This window comes from Triturus cristatus, chromosome 4_1 (assembly GCF_964204655.1).
Source record: "Triturus cristatus chromosome 4_1, aTriCri1.1, whole genome shotgun sequence".
NCBI classification, from domain to species: Eukaryota; Metazoa; Chordata; class Amphibia; order Caudata; family Salamandridae; genus Triturus; species Triturus cristatus.
Window position 1 is genome coordinate 664399435 of NC_140585.1, and position 18028 is coordinate 664417462.

Genomic DNA, 18028 nt, shown 5'->3' on the forward strand with positions numbered 1-18028 from the left:
TTGGGTGCGAGCCCATAACAATCATCTAAAATAGATGGCTCAGAAAAAGGGTTGCTTTTGTTTCTATTGCGTTCGTTTTTCCAAGTGATTTTATCAGCTTCATACATTCCAATGTAGGCATATAAACGCACCTGGGCAACCAATAGGAAAGCGAAGCAATGTAATTTCCCCTGTGGGCTCAATCAAGATGCGACTGGCAAAGCCTGAAGCCAACTGCTTAAGGAATTGGAGCAAAAGAAGCCAGTAGGTGGAGGTTCACCAAAAGCCCATTAAAGTATCCAATACACCCTGTTCAACATTAATGGCCCAAGTGCCATACACAGCAAGCCTAAAAGAGAACAAAAGGGAGTGAGCGGCAGACTGCTGGGGACGGTAGTTAGCTGTGCAGAGTGCCCTTTAACTGCCACAAAAACTTAGGAGGAAGAGTGATATAAATTGATTCTTTTTTTAAACTTAAACAGTAACTTTTCTCTCGAATTTCTGATGAGCATATGTACAATCTTGATGCTTCAAATGTAAACAGGAAACTCCGTGCGGTAACTAAAATTTCCAAAGGAACTTTGAAGAAAAAAACACTTAATCATTTATCAGCACACAATGTAAACCATACAATTTTAATGCCCCATAAAGAAAAACGTGAGGAAAAAACAATGCCCTCTTGTTTACCTTAAACGAAAACAAGGCCTAAGACCTTTCACTCCCCAACCTACACAGATCCTTATTGGGCGATTTAACCTTGTAACGAAACCCCTCAGGAAAGCAGCGGGCAGGGACATGATCAGTGAAGGACACTCGCTTTCTTAAACTCGTGAAGGTAGAAGCGCTCAACAGTGTCGGTGCGAAGTGAAAATGAGCTATGAGCATCTCTCGCCGCATTTATCTCAAAAGCCAAACTATCTGGAGCGGAATAAATCCTTTTATTTTGCTAAACTCGGACTTAAATGTATATTCATTGATTACGGATAACATCAATTAAAAAATATCCAATTATTCGTTAAAAAAAAAGCGTGACCATTGACCAGGTGAAAAATTCCTAAAATGTAATTCTTACAAAACAAGCACAGGCAGAACAAAAAATAACCCTGTTAGTTGGAGATGCTCTAACAGCTTAGGCTCAGCGTGATATACATTGTTAATTGACAAAGATTGATGATTTCATTTGTAATGGCTAGAAAAATTGGGAAGTAGTTCTGTCACAGACAGGAGATTTCAGGACAACTAAGGGTTACATATTACCTGCCATGTGCCGAAAGCCTACATATGGTGAGTAGTTTGCCCAGGAAATCAATTATTCAGCGCTGGATAGGCCCCTCATTACGTTAAGAGCCAGGGGCGTAGCTGAGTCAGTACGATTGGGCGGTGTGAGCTTCAGCTTTACCAACAATCGTATAATGTTAAAATTAATTTTACAACACACTGGGTGCATGAGAGGAGCTTGAGGAGCAGTGCAAAGGGAAAAGAATGCGGATTGGAATGGGTGCTAAGTGAGAGAAACCACAATATTTCGTAAAATAAACATTTTTGAAGACTCAAAATAGAGGGATAGAGAGTGTGTGAGAGTTTTTTGTCTGTGCGTATGTAAATATTCTTGGTGAAATCCAAGAGATACCTCTCCATACCCGACTGAAAGCAACAGTAGCCAACTGTTTACCAGAAAATGCATATATCAAGGGTGGGGAGGGGGGTGTCAGGGGGCTCTAATACCCCAGACACTCTCCTCCCCCAAGCTACGCCCCTGGAAAGAGCCATGGTGTATGGATTGTGAATAAATTATCATAGTGCTGACTAGTGGAGTGTCATGACCCTACATTGCAGTTTAGAAAGGGATGTACACGAATTGTTAGATCTGTCCAAGATCACAAGCAACGAAGTGCGGATATAGACTTGAACTCATTGCTCCTGAGCCAAGCCTAATTCTTTACTCACTAAATCGCATATCTTTTATGTACATATCTGTTGTAGAGCCAATGAGAATCATTCTTAAGTAAAAAAGAAAACATTTTGAATAAAAGATTTTCACAAAATAGGTTGCTCTTTCTTCCCACCATATATATCCAAAAGTCTTTTTTCCAATTTCCAGTTCAGGTTTTTCATTTTTAAGGATAACATTTAAAAACAAAAATGTAGCCACAGTTTAAGCTGACATTGACATTCATCGCATCAAGAAGATATCTGCCAATATTCATTTTTATGTATAAAAAGCAAGCTTGCAATGTGTACAGAAATATCAACTTTGAATCTGAACTCAGAATGCAATTAGTTATGTCAAGTTACATTTTACATTGTGCAGTGTAGTTGTACCCGCCCCTCTTCCCTCCTTCCTCCTCCCCCTCTTTTCTCTCTTTCTCTCATTCTCTTCCGTCATGAGCCATAGGACTTGTTTTGCGGTACACCCCAAACTGTATGTCTCCATTGTGACTGATTCGATCCATCAATGCCATATGTAACTTCTTCCACACCTAATTTGGAATGACATCCTCATGTTTTCTCCCATCTGTACATGTTCGCGCACACACCGTTTTCAATGATATTGTCAAATGGAGATTATTGTCTTATAGTTCATAACTTGGACACCTGGAATGTATGACTTCTTTATGTTCTCTGTTTCTTGGTTATTTTTGTAATCTAAATAAATACTATTTGAACACATTTTTCACGTTGTTTACTATATGTCATTTCAAGATATTGGTGAGCATGCTGGTTTGTGTGGACTACAGAGTAGGCCCTTGGGGTAGGATTGATGACCACAAGGACAAGCAGGGCGAGGGGAAAAAGTAATTTGCCTAAAGCAAACTTAACTAATGTTCTACAAATTTCAGATCACCATTTAAAACTTAGCTAGCAGGGAAAAGAAGTCCCATGTGTCTAGAAACCTCTATTGAGTCTGTAAACTGAAAGAAACATTGCATGAGGTAATGGTGATGGCCACTGGAGGAGTGGGCTCTGCAGTTTGGGCCTCATTTTATCAAATGCCACACTCCATAGCAAAAAAAAACCTGCACAGCATTCTCTGTCCCACCCAGCTCTATGAGCGGGGTGAGTAAGTACGGGAAGTGTCTAAGGAAATTGGCAGATGCAGAGAGCCTTCTTGGAATGATCATCCCCTGTGGTGAGCTGCATGGAAGCCATACATCACTGTACATATCCCTGTGCTAAGTCCTTGTGTCCACAGAGCTCATTAAACAGTCTTTGGCCAAGCACAGCTGTTCTGAGGGCTTTCCTTTGTTTTAATATTTTTCTTAAATTCATGCCGGGACCAATGATCCAATATAACACCATAGATATGCTGCAGCAGCCATCCCCGTGCAATTTGCAAATCAGTGTCGAATTTGTGAAGTGCATAAAGACAAAACGGAGGGATCTGGCGATTCGCAAATCCACAGACAGTCATAAATGCTCCAGCAAAAATGAGGAACTTTTTGCTTTTCAGGGGTGGCATCAACTTTCATCTTCTCCAGGGTGAGAGGATTCTCTCCTTGACCCTTTATAGCCCCCCCTCCCCCCATAATTCTCTCTTTGTTCCACAAAGCCAGGTATTGGTCAATGGTTCTAAAATGATGCTACGGATCTATTTTTTGGGGTGGCATTCACCCCTTTTTGACCCCCCTCACCCTCCCTGTGGTCAGGGAATGTCCTCTGTGCCCCCTCGTATCTAGCTCCCACATTTTCTCTTTACTGCAACAGAGAATGCATGGGAATTAACAGATCCCTTGCATCATATAAGAATGTCAGCAAATTAAAATTTGTAGTCACAGACAGCTAATCAGATTTTGAAATCCAGGTTTCCTGCAATGCTCGTGGATCCCACTTTGGTGGAAGGGAAATCAAGGCCTGTCTTTCAAACAGATGTGTTCATTCTTCAAATATATTTTTCCTTAGAAACTTAGACGAGCCGGATCTGTGGATGACCCGAGGTCATGAAAAGCCATTACTTGGGGAAATAGGGTTTTCCACTCCCTCTGCTATATCCCTTCATTGTATCTGGGATCGAAAAATTAAGCCACTCATAATTCCCTGTCCTTTTCCTGTCCAAATTACACCATTTTTAAAAGACACATTTTAGATGGTTGCTCCAAGCTGTTGTCATATTTAAAACAGATTTATCAAACAGTACCAAAGTAATTGCAAAAGAAAAATGCTTTTCTTACAGACTAATTTCATGGCCACAGAGATCTGCCTGACTGAGGCCCCAGATTGGATGGTTTAGTACACTGTTGCACAGGTAACACCATTGTTCAAATGTAGCACAAAGCATACCCGAGTTTCCCATTTGCTTTACTTTCAGGAGATGTATCAACCTTATTTCTTTAACATAACATCACCCCAAAAAACTCCAAACCTACCAGTTTCTCATATTCGGTTCCTGATCAATTCAGAGCGTTCCTGTGAGTTCTTGCAAGACTTGGTGGTCTCACAGAACCTCACTAGTATCTTGTTGCATAATTTTGGCACAGTCCTATTTAAACTGCCCCTTCAGCTGACAGCAGTATTTGACTTTTAAGACCCCCACAAAACCAGAAACAAAACACTATAGCACTGCAAGCCTTTACCTGAAATCTGAGGTTGCTCTTTGGAATCTCAAGGGCAACTCCGGTCAATCTCTTCATTTTTGAAGACTCAGTTACCTGCAAAGACAATGAAAATACTCATTACTGTGCAGACACTAAACAAGGGCCATTCCAAGAGTAAAGACTCAAGCGTGCAACTACATTCATAACACAAACGCACGCTTTAAGGGTCGGTTGTTTGGCATAAGTCATCAGTGAGTTTGGGGGTTATAGGTCTGGGCAGATGGTATGAGTTACTGACATGCCCGCATCATATTTTCGGTAGCTTTGAAACTTGGTGCCAAGTGCTAGCAGCACAGTATCGATGGGTATTTTCAGAGCAGTTTGGGCAGATGCAAAAATCTCAGAGCATAACCAATGACCAACTGCTGTGCCTAATGGGCACAACCGAATGTCATGCACCGCAGGCTCAGGGAGCAGGGTCCAATCCCATGTGCCATGCCTTGTGTTCAAAGCTTCTACCTAAAGGTCCTGTACACAGAGTACTTTTGGGGAACACACGTGCATGGCAAGGCCAAAGGCTGTATCTCTACCCAGTTTCAATCATGAATGGCCAAAGACCATATGAAGTGGGCTCAATGACGACACAGGAACAGGTCACAGGGCATTTGTGATGAACATACCCTGCTTCCAGTGCCTTCTGTTCATGCTCGAATGTCAGGCATGTCAGGTTTAGGGACACATGGCTGTGAGCAGTGGGTGTGTTAGCACTAGTTATGGCTGCCTCGTTGTGTGTCCAGGTCAGATTTCTCGTAACATTACAGAGCTCCAGTTAAGGCAGCTTCGCAGTCTAACTAGGAGCTGGAGTAACACGCGTAATTCCATGTAGAATTACCTAAACATTCCGCTCGATTTCACGAAGAACAAGAAAAGTAATTCTGCATATAGCGCTATTTGCAAGTCCAAAATGGGTGCAAGAATATCTAACAGATAACAGAACACAAACAGCAGCACGAGCTGCCACTCAAGCTAGTTAAATGCCCTCCTGCAGAAGGATTTCCCCCCCAAATTACCCTAAATTATGAGAGTGGGCGTAATCGCATTATGAGTAATTCTGCATCAAAGAGAAATGTAGAATTACCGAAATGACTCATTATTTTAGCATAAGTAAAATTACTCCCAAGTCGAGTATCAACACTCACTTCCATCATGCACAGCTTATGACATCACCCATGACATCTTAGATGAAGTTACATATTAAATGTGTGATGGTATCATACATTAATTCAAGGTAATGATGAAATGTATGTTTATAGGAACAAACACTGATGAACAATGAAGATAGACAAGAAGAAAATCTGGAGCCACGGCTGGCGGTAGGAAATGGTGGTGTGCCAAATACCAAGGAGGACTGGTGTTGAATTCACCTCAGGCTTCTTCAATCCACTTCCAGACACTCCCTGCCCCTTTATGTCATTCTTGCCAGTCCCTGCTTTCTCCCATTTGACGGTGTTTCCGTCTTCCCCTTCCCCTTTGTGTGTTTTCCCTCTCTCGCTTGCTCTCGGTAAATGACTGATCAGGAAAAATAAGTCCCAATAACCAAAAATGTGGTATATATTTTGCTATAATTATATGATCAGGTATAAGCTAGAGTGTTTTGCACTTTCAGAAGTTAAAGAAATAAACTAAATTGGAAACAAGGTCTAATCAGTCTGTTACTTATACACAAGCATCCAAAAGAGTGCAAAGAACACTCAGTCGGTTTTTTTTTACACCAATGCAAAATCTTTCTCAAAGTTGCTCGGTTCAGGCAATATGTATATTTCCAACTTTTCTAAGCAAAATGCTTGCTCTATAATTTAGTTTTTTTATCGTATGCAAATCCATCTAATTTATGTGAAGAGCTCTGTTGTGTAAATATATTCGTTCCACAAAAAATAACTACCTGTAGTTGAACTGCCCTCAGCATCTGTCCCCGACTGAAGCTGGTTTACGTTTCTGGTACACGGTAGCTGGTTCTTAAGAAGGGCTTCACATGGTCTTCCTACAACTGTACATAAGCTGTCACTTTAGTTGGTATTAAGTGACGAATTTTATTTTTCCCGTTGAAATGTCACAGTCTAAAACGTCTCACGGTCCGGGATACTTGCCTGCCCATCAACTGCAGGTTTTTTCCTACCTTTTAATCTCTGAGCATCGTATGCGTTTTATTTTTTTATCGTTTTATTTAATTGTAATACTCTTAGCTTCCTGATGTATTTTAGTGTAATAATATTCCCCATTCAATAGATCAACATGACCAGCACCACCACAGATTTACACGTTGTGGTTAATGTGAGCATAAATAATAACCACTTCTTTTTAAAAGGTTAAATGCTTGTTTAGATATCTTTCCAGAAAACATAAAAAGCTAAGATGGGGCAGTAGTATACAACAAACAATAGAATCTAATGCCATTGCTGTCCACTTCACTTCATTGCCAAGGGCAAAGATGTCCATTAATATAATTCTGCGCACATCTCTCAGAGGACTTCATTCAGCAGGGGGCGCGTGAGCTCTTACTTTACAGGCGACTCTTCTTTGCAGACAGTTGGAGGGTCCGGAAAAGAGAACATTGGGGAAGAGAAGAGCATTACTTGTCAGCATCACTAAAAGGCCCGACATTTAGTAAACAACAGAGAACAGCCCCCAAACCAATGTGTGTGCGTTCTTTTTGTGTTCTTCGGTAAAATGAGGTTGTAACAAAAAAAGAAAGACATTTTAGAATGATTATTCAACTGCAAAAGGATTCACTTGAAAACCTGACCAATTCCAGGCGAAAGGAAGCAGTAGTCTACTTCAAAACAACTGCATTAATCAGTGATTTGCTATAATTTATAATATTACACAAAATACAAAAGGTAGTGATTTCAGTTGTACTCATTTCAGCAAAGTCGGAATGAAAGTCAGAGTTGATCCTGCCTAGAAAAAGAACTCCGCAATAAAGACTCAACCGACTAATCTATCTTACGGGCACCGTGAACGAACTGGAAGGAACGGATGGATATGCATTTGAAGACTAAACTCAAAAAATACTTTTGATGTGCTTGGGTTGTGATTCACCAAGATGTTTCAAAAAGGAACGTTTTCTAATGTGCAGTTCCCCGATTCTAATGCAGTTTCTGACTGGGGGATTGAGTAAAACACAGCCATTGTGTACCCATCCCTTGTCCTAAAAAAATAAGAGTCCCTGTTAGACTAAACCCTCTTTGTGTGGTATTCCCTCAAACATTTTGCTGAACTCATTTTTGTTGGCATTAATAATTTAGCACTGGTTAGCAGGCTTAAAGTGTACAAAATACTTGTGCTCCTCCCTTTAGACATGGTACAATTGAACTACAAGTAATTGGCACATTTAATTTATTTGTGTAAGTTCGTTGTATATGGTACTATGTGAACCCATGGCTTGTCAATTAAATGCCACTAGTGAGCATCTCAAAAACAACAGTTGATGGACAGAATGCAGAACAATGTCATACATTCACCCCAGTACAGAGATCTGGGCCTAAAGCCATCGTTTCTTTGCTCACCATGCCCTTCCAGTTTGAACCCAGCCATATGCAAATCAGTTTTGACCCTGTGCCTCATGGAATGGCATGGCGAGCAAAAAAAAATGATGGATTTAGGCCCATATCTCTGTACTGGGGCGAATGTTTGACATTGTTCTGCATTCTATCCATCAATAGTTCTTTTTAGGTCTCGCCTGAGACAGCGCTTTAGCGCTGCCCTGGCGAGACTTATAGTAAGCGAGTTTTGGAAGTGCAAACGAGTGCTTTCAGGCCTCCAAATACAGTGCATGTGTGCCGGGCGCGCGCACCATTTGGAGGCCTGAAAGCACTCGTTTTCTTTCACTTTCGCCTGTCACACAGCCGCGCTTTGAAGTGTGATCGCGATTGCGATCACTTACATTTCGCGGGCGCTTTGATGTTTTCAGTGAGCCGCACGGCCACTGAGGACATCAAAGCGCCCGTGAACACCATTTGCCACCCCCACCTCTTCAGCCAACTTACTCGCCATGTCTGCTCTGGATTCTTGTGCCTGGCTGTTGCGGGCATCCTGAGAATGTGCTGCCAGGGTGCACGTCTGTATCAGCGGAAAATGCTGGACTCCTGCCCAAGTGTCCTGTAGACAGCACAGTCCAAGCCATCGTGCCAATTCTGTCCTTGGGGGGTTTATGAAAGAAATGTCACAGCAACTCTGGGTCTGTCTCGTGCGAAGGCGGTCTGTTTCCTTCCTCCAGCTCGCCCTCTGTTGAGTTTGCTTCTGATTTAAATTAATCCATCCACTTTTTCCTTACTGGGTTTGGCAGTTTAACTTTTCATTAAGCGGTATAGGCTGACAGGGCTGAAAACGCAAAATGTTATTTGCTAAAACCCCGCAAAGACTAGTGAGCCAGAGCGGCGACCTTGGAGCTGGGAGACCAGGATCGAGTGACCTGGCTTTTCCAATATTTCTCTGAAGGGTGCATCATTTCAGAGCCTCAGAGGCCCTTCTCGTGGGAGTAACTCTGCACCAGAGACACAGATGCTCGCAGAAGCCGTCCTTTAATACTCTAGCTCAGTGGGTGGAGGCCCTGCAGCAGAGGTCTTTAGGCACTTGGCTCTCGAGCGACTGAATACTGCTTTCACTCTTTGAGGGATGATGAATCGACTAAGACTAAGACTACTGAAACAGAAGGCATTAAAGTGGGTGACAATGCAAAAGGACTCAAAGTGTCGGACTCCAGTGTGAACTCTTGGTTGTTCCTGCCGGGGTCAGAGCTCGTGACTTGAAGACCGCACTTGTTTATTGGATAATAACACTTAGTTCGCGGAGCCATTTGGCTGGTTATTGAGAGTAAAATATGCCACTGCATCCTTCACCCCAACTACACATTGCGGATTCCTCCGATCCAGCCGCCTTTTATCCTGATGAAAGGCTCCAAGGGACGCAGTCTGGCGATCTTTAGAACTTCCTACAACGAGATGTGACTGAGCCTCCATGTCTTCGAACGGTCCTTAGCACCCCCCTCTGTATTACCAAGATACTTCATGTTCACTATCCAAGTGTATATTTAACAGAATTTAGGAACCAGAACAGGAAAAGGTGGTTGGTTCCGCCTCAAAAATAAAAAGCTTGGACTACAATCACATGGCATGTGCTATCGTCTAACATGTGAATGTGTCTCCACGAGGCGTAAGTGCTAGCTCAGGCTTTGCATCATGCCCACACACCGTGTGAATCTGGACAAATGACATCTCACTGTTCCTCAGTGCCTGTATGTCAGCACTAGGAGTGCTTAGAAATGTGTCACATGCTCCTTATATAGCGTTATGTAAATAACGGACTTGGCCTGCTGCACGCCACACCTTGCTGCACGCCTCACACTGCTGCATGCCTCACACTGCTGCACGCCTCACACTGCTGCACGCCTCACACTGCTGCACGCCTCACACTGCTGCATGCCGCACACTGCTGCACGCCTCCCACTACTGCACGCCGCACACTGCTAAACGAAACACTGCTGCACGCCTCACACTGCTGCACGCCACACACTGCTGCACGCCACACACTGCTGCACGCCACACACTGCTGCACGCCGCACACTGCTGCATGCCTCACACTACTGCACGCCGCACACTGCTAAACGAAACACTGCTGCACGCCACACACTGCTGCATGCCACACACTGCTGCACGCCACACACTGCTGCACGCCACACACTGCTGCACGCCGCACACTGCTGCACGCCTCACACTACTGCACGCCGCACACTGCTAAACGAAACACTGCTGCACGCCTCACACTGCTGCACGCCACACACTGCTGCACGCCACACACTGCTGCACGCCACACACTGCTGCACGCCACACACTGCTGCACGCCACACCCTGCTGCACGCCACACCCTGCTGCACGCCTCACACTGCTGCACGCCTCACACTGCTGCACGCCACACACTGCTGCACGCCACACACTGCTGCACGCCATACACTGCTACACGCGTCACACTGCTGCACGCCTCTCACTGCTGCACGCCACACACTGCTGCACGCCGCACACTGCTGCACGCCGCACACTGCTGCACGCCGCACACTGCTGCACGCCTCACACTGCTGCACGCCTCACACTGCTGCACGCCTCACACTGCTGCACACCTCACACTGCTGCATGCCGCACACTGCTGCACGCCTCACACTACTGCACGCCGCACACTGCTAAACGAAACACTGCTGCACGCCTCACACTGCTGCACGCCACACACTGCTGCACGCCACACACTGCTGCACGCGCACACTGCTAAAGAGGGGTGAAACCCCGAAACCGGTCCTAGGATGCTTGTTTCCAGTCCAGGGAGGACCTGGCCTGGCAGTTCGGGCTGGACTATTTCCATTGGCCACAGAGTCAAGACTGATTTGCATATGGCGGGGTCCAAGCTGGAATGGCATGGTGAGCAAAAATATGATGGATTTAGGCCCAGATCTCTGTACTGGGGTGAATGTATGACATTGTTCTGCATTTTGTCCATCAATAGTTCTTTTGCACTAGTGAGCATCAGCACTCGTTGTGCCATCCACTGAAGAAGCCTTTTTAAGCTTTCCTCGGGCCTTCCACTGCAACCTGTAGTACAGATTTAAACTGCCATTTCAACCTAGCAAAATAAACGTTTTGACAGGCCTAAACCTTCAATTGTAATAGATATAAGAAACTGCTAAGGTAGGCCCTAAAGGCTTTGTGTACCCTTTTCTAAATATGTCAAATGTGCAGCTAGCATGCAAAAATGATTACTAATAATTAGTGTTTTTTATGATGCATGGAATCGTAACCGATGAACTGATGAATTTGCATTTGGAGCGAGTTACCTTAGACTTTTGGAAGTGTAAATAATGTTAGGAATAAGTATGCTACATTTTCGTGTAATACACCATTATTCTTAAAATGGATGTAGTTTCTGATATTCTACTCAACTTTCTACTGCTCATTCCCTCATCTCAAACAGTGTCCCACTACAAAGCCATCTTTCCCTTGCTTCCAGGGACCATCAAGTGAATAACTTTTCTAAATTAGCGCTACACAACATTGTTCGAAAAAATTTATTGTGAATGGAACTTCCATTGTACATCTTATACTCAAAGTATCATTTTCAAGGACTTCCACTGGAAGTGTTAGTGTTGTTGTGTTAATTCTATGAGTAATTGTTTAAGAAATGTTTCATTTGTGCAGTAGAAATTCCAGCAGTATACAGTAATTAACTTGTGCCAATTCTTCATTTTAATTGCATTGCATGAGTATTTGCAGTTCCTCTTCCCACTCCAATTTATGAATAAAGTTCTTGTGTGGCGTAGAATCCCATAGGGGTATACAGAGAGTGTCTATTTACTCCCAAATTCTTAAGATGGAAGTTATCTATTCATATTGAAAAGGGCGTGAAAGAAGTCTCAAAAGAGCATGTTTCTGCATTTCTGAAATTGAATCTCCTGACCACCTAGAGGGAAGTTCAGATGTTTCTGGGAATTGTTGGTTACTGACAACAGTGGATGAAATGTTTTCCCCATATTGGAAAGCTTTGGTAAGGATGACATGTAATGATGTTGAAGATCGGGCACTATTTGCTGATGCGTGTCTTGAATTATTTAAGGAACTGAAAGAGAGTTTGTATCACTCGCCCACATTTGGGATGCCGGACTATAATATACAAGGCAGGCCTGCATTAAGTCCACTGCAGTCTCTAAACCTACACACCCTACCATATAATAGGAATTTACAGATAGATTATCTTGGCTAATTAGAATTATACCAATTACCGTATACCTTTGGAAGACAAAGCACTGGCCCTGGGCTTAGTTATCTGAGCCCAGGGCATTTTCATAGTCAGTAACCCCCAGCAGCGGTCAAAAAATGGGGGTGATCAGGGCAAAAAGGAGGACTTTCCTACAGCTATTGAATGAGGTAAGGCAGAATTTGTCGGTGAAAACACATAGCAAAACCTATGAAGTTAGAGGAAAATTTCTAATAGGGAGAGAACCTATTATGAGGGGAATTTATTATGTTTGTTGGAAGACTACTTATTTCAATTTGCGAAAGATTTGGGTGGGTTTGTGTTATTTACCTTTAGTTTTTCTATAATCTATAATATGTAAGATTTGAGCGAGGACCACATTTTGAGGAGAATGAAGAGATTTTTGGGCAAGTTGTTTTAGACATATTGGGGGGTATAATTCTTCCTATGAAAATAGCTATGAACGATGTTAAGATTAGAAGTTTATCTAGAGTTGTGTATAGACTTGCAATTGATACAGCAGGGTCTTTTAATCTGGTGAATGTAAAGATGTTTGCAATTAGAGGAATGCTAATGCACAAACATCTCGCCTCTGGGAGAGCTAAATAGTCTTGGTGATGGAGTTCTGGAAGCTGTTCCAACACCAATAATAATAATGCTGATTCATGCAAAATCTTTATTGCTCTTATTAAAATTAATACAGTATACAATGAAAGGATATGGCAATAAAATAGGAGAGAAACAAGATGATACCAAATCTCGGAGAAGATCAGAATACTATTTTGACCTGGATGAATATTGAGACTGACTGTTCCAAAAGATCAGATGAATGGAGGAGCCACCACACGGTTTCATCTGAGATGAGCCAGCAGAGGCTAATGATGTAGCCTCAAGGGTAGTGGGTGAGCGGAAAAGGTATTTCGATTACCTGTCCTACAGGAGCAACCCAGAGGCATGGGCTCAATCTGGTTCTTTACTGGGCATGTACTACCTGCACAGCCAAAAAGCACCCTTTGGGCCAGGATAAGAGATCTACAATTAAGGAGAACTCAGTCTCCCTCTCTATCCACACTACTGGGCCCTATCAAGGCACCTCTTCTGAACAGAATATTGTTGGAGTACTTGAGAGGAAATTCTCTATGCTGCATGAACTATCCCCGTGTTTTATTATAAAGAGTAAGTCTCAGTTTGCCTTATGTGCAATTTAAGGACTCTAGTTAGAACCACTACATAGGTACATGAAGCCATTTGCAGATTCACTACTGGGTAAACCTGAAGGGACCTTTTACGGTGACTAGGTCCCGGAGAACCTTTGAGATTCAAGCCAATAGCGATATTTTCTTTCTTGAATGTGTGTTTGGTTCACTGCTTGATCAGTCCTTGTCCCCAGCATGCTGTGTCAAGAAATCTAGAGGTGCCCTTGGGTTTGCAGATGCTCTAATGGTTGTAGACTCTTGCCTGCACAGAAGAGAACTGCCCTGGGCTACTCTGTGGTACCTGAGCTCAGGGGGAACTGCAGGTTTATTTTTGACCAGCTTTAATGAGGTCAACTCCCGCTCAATAAATTCCATCCGGGCACATATGGGAAGGAGCGCACCCCTGACTAACTTTTTTATTTTGGACATACAGTCAGCAATATAGTCTAACTACTCGGGCATAGAAGGTGAAGACCCGCTGCTGATTCCTCAGGAGGGCTGCCCAGCATTGCCTGGTCAAGTGTCTGGGAACAATTGTCTTCCTGCTTGGCCTGAATGGGCCACTGGCTGCTTGACTTTCTTAAAATCGCTCACCCTTTTTGACTACTCTGCTAATATGTGGTTTTGTGGAAGGAATAGTATTGAAGTAGGTAAAATAGATGGGGTCACTTGAGTGGGTTCAGGTTGCAATGAGGTAGTGGAGGGACACGGCACATTTGGAATCCCGGTATGAAGGAACAAGAGGTGTTCAGCCATTTCAATCTCTGTGCTAATGACTCCCATAGCCCAGTAAGGTATCATATATATAGAGGTATTTTTGGTGGGGGCATCGCAACAGGGAGACACTCTAAAGCTTTCCTCGTACCGATTGCTATCTTTCTCAATGTCTGGGGTCCACTGGATGGTTGGATCGAGCCTCTCATGCGAGCACCAACTAAAAAATAGAGTGCTCTGATTGACCCTGGAAGCTTTATTTCCCCTGGGACAATTTGCTCCTGCCAGAGTCTGACTCCTACGGGAGCGAGCGCTCTCACTGGCTACTTAGCAACATCAGAAAAATGTTGCTGGTAGCCATGGCAGGATTTGGGGACTTAGTCCCCTGTCCGGACATTTGAAACAAATAAAAAGATATAAGAGGCAGGATAGGTCTACCCTGCCACCCTTATACACCATGGAGGGGACCCATAGTGACCCCCCGGGCCACAATTGAAAAACAAATGGCAATTTTAGCCACAATCCTTAAGAATCCCATGGGTTTAAAAAAAAAAAAAAAACATGGCAGCCCGGGCCGCATTGATAAATTGAGGGGAGGAGGTGCATGGTCCCCCACTCCCCAAGCCATTATAGACCGTAGGAAGCCAACCCCTTGGTCCACATTTCATAAGGAGAGGGGGGCCCGGGCTGCCCCACATATTGTGTCCCAGGGAGCCCATACCGGGAGACAATAGCTCCCTGGCTGCGCAGGCAGGCAGGGAAACTTGGGTTTGCGTCCTCAGGAGAATTTTTGAAACACTTGTCAAACTGGAGCAAACACAAAGTCTGCTCCTAACTGGTGGGAGCTTTAAAAATGCTCCAGCTGGGTAGGAGCATACTTTTGATCTGTTTGCATGCCTGCACTGATGCCGGCAGGTAAACAGATCAACAGATTGCTGCTCCCTGCGGGTGGGAGCAATGCTGGCTCCTGCAGCATGCTCCCCATTGCCCCCAAAGCATTGATGGTGGGAGCCTCTTGTGGGCATTGGGGCACCCAACAATTTAAAATAGAGGCCCAAGGGATAGGACCCGTGGGCCAAAAAAGGTATATGGAGTCTCCCCTCTGAAAAAAATACAGTCACTGTTCTGCTGAGTAAGCAAAGGCTCTAAATCACCTACAAGCTCCACTCATTTGGCCTCAACCCTTCCAGTCAGTAGTATGCAACAGTGTTCCCACCATTTTCCAGGCATATGGATGGTGTGTTTTCTTTACAATTGTACATTGAAAAACAATCTGAAATCCATGATGGAGGTGAACGCATATTTCATTTACTGGAGTGCAATCCCTTCTGTAGTGACTGTCCAAGATCAGTAGTTTCTTTCTAGTCATCTCCTGTCCTGAGAGCAGAGTCCATGGTTCTCCCTTTTAATTGCTGCTGAGTATGCAAAGGCACCAAATCAAAGTCAAAAAATTCTTTATTTTGGCCAATTTGGCCATAAAAGAGTACAGAGTAAAACAGAAAGGGAAGAAGGGGAAAAGGGAAGGCAAGTAACATTTAAAATCCATTTGAATACACATGGCAATATTTTCGTACAGGCAAAAATACCCTCTCATTAAAAAATTTAAAAATGGTTCCAGACACTCATTTCAAAAACATTAAAGCTAGCAATTAAGATCAATTAATTTACGCCGCTTGCACCACATAGCTAGCAAAAATTTAGAGAGTGCAAAAGCAATAGGGCTCGATGAACTAGATTTAAAAATTCTAAAAGCATTCAGGCAATGTTTAAAACCCAGATTTCTGCACAATGGGATCAGCCAATATTTTCTTGGTTTAGTATATGCTGGACAAAAGAAGAGAACATGAAGCTCATCTTCTAAATCACAGCTACAGCCCGGACAAGACTTATTAGAGGAGGCCGTCCACTTGCTTGTGACGGCCTTGAGGGGTAAAGTGCCATGTCGCCATTGGATAAAAAGTTTACGCGCTAAAATCGGGAAGACAAAATCCATAAAGTCCTCAAAATAATAAGAATTTTTAAATTCTAAAAAAGAATTAGTGAGGGAACCCACATTAGGGGCCGTGATTAAAAGTTCCAGCTTTTGCCCTTTGTAAATTTTGGTAAACATCTTCCGTGATATCCGGCCACATGCCCTATCTGGGTCTTCTCACATGGATTGTAGTCATAGACTTAGAAGTTCACGCTTAATAAACGCAAGCCAGGGAATTTTGCTTACACAATTGAGGCTAAGGATCTGTTTAAGTTCGTCCCTATAGTTTACAAGATCTGGAGTGGTCCATAATCTGTGCCAGAACCTTAAGGGCTTTACTGCTAGCTCGTTTGCAATAGGCGACAGTCCCAGGTCTAACCTCAGCGGTGTTAATGGAGTGCTCTGAGAAAGTGATAATAATTGCCTTGCAAATTTTGACTCAACTTTAGTAATTTCAGGGGCAACACAGTGACCCCAAAGCTCACCCCCATAGAGAGCAGCTGCCCTTGCTTGCGTCTTATAGACCTCCAGGGCAGGACTCACTGGTCTAAAGCTTGATGAGTTGGAAACCTTTAAGATAGCACCCGACAGCTGTGAAAGTCTCATGTGGGATTTGGCCTTTTGCGGACCCCATGACAAATTTTCATGAATTGTAACACCCAGGTACTGGAAGATCGTAACCCTTTCCAAGCATACATCATCCAGTAATGGATTAGCGCGAGTATACACTGGCGGGTTAAAGATCATGAATTTTGTCTTGTCAGCATTGATCTCAAGGCCTCTGCTCCGACAGAAGTCCCCAAAGCCGTTCAATATCCTCTCAATCCCCAAGGGAGATTTGGAAAGCAGGAGGGTGTCGTCCGCTAACATGATCGCCGGCACCCTCCTGCCAGCCAGTCTTGGTGCGTCATTGTCAGGGACACTGTCCAGATAAGAGATTACCCCGTTGACATAAAGGCAGAACAGGGTCGGTGCTAAGACACAACCCTGTCTCACCCCCCTGCCAACGGGGAACCTTGGTGACAGCGTCCCATTCTTGCCACAGCGAACCTGGGCAAAGTTCCACTCATGCAATCTCATAAGTAGCACTAAAATCTGGTGCGGGAGGCCCAGATCCTGGAGGACAGCCCACAGTTTCCCCCTAGGAACTAGGTCAAACGCGCACCGGAGGTCCACGAAGACCATATAGAGGCTGCCACCCTCTACCTTTACCGTCTTCCAGTACAGTAGGATCAGTCGGAAGATTTGATCCATAGTGGACGTATTCCTTCTGAATCCCGCCTGGAAGGGGCTCAGTACATCGTGATCCTCCATCCACGTCAACAAATGGTCCAGGACCAATCTAGCAAATATTTTTTGTTGGACGTCGATTAAGCTGATTGGCCTGTAATTGACTGGGAGCAGAGGTAACCCCTTCTTAAATATCGGGACTATCTCTGCCCCCAGCCAAGTACTGGGAATTTCCATGTCTCTCGAGATAGCGTTAAATACGACAAGGAGATAGGGACCCCAGATTTCAGGTTGATGTCTAAAAAGATCCCCCGTTAATTTATCAAGTCCCGGGGCCTTTCCCACTGAAAGTTTGCCTATTACACTCATCACCTCCCCAAAGGTAAAACTCCAGGGGCTCCTGCTGATCTTCTGGGACTTGTGAGTCGGGCAAACTCCACAACGCGGCCTCCCCGCCATATAAACCTTTAAAATAGGCCTCCCATGCTGATGGCGCAATATTCGATTCAATGGCTGATTTTAGGTCACCCGAACCATGGTTAACAAGTGACCTAAATCTGCGCGCATCTTTTGTGTCCAGGGCTACCTTTAGGTTCATCCACCTTTCCATG

At 44.0% G+C, this 18028-nt stretch overlaps 1 protein-coding gene across 1 annotated transcript in view; it reads right to left on the reverse strand.

The window, feature by feature from the left end:
• PDZRN4 (PDZ domain containing ring finger 4) overlaps positions 1 to 18028 on the reverse strand; it is a 2469118-nt gene that overhangs the window by 1794140 nt on the left and 656950 nt on the right. Inside the window, exon 2 of the mRNA XM_085653075.1 lies at positions 4551 to 4625. Within this exon, the coding sequence (XP_085509201.1) occupies positions 4551 to 4625 (75 nt within the window). The remainder of the gene's footprint in view (positions 1 to 4550; positions 4626 to 18028) is intronic.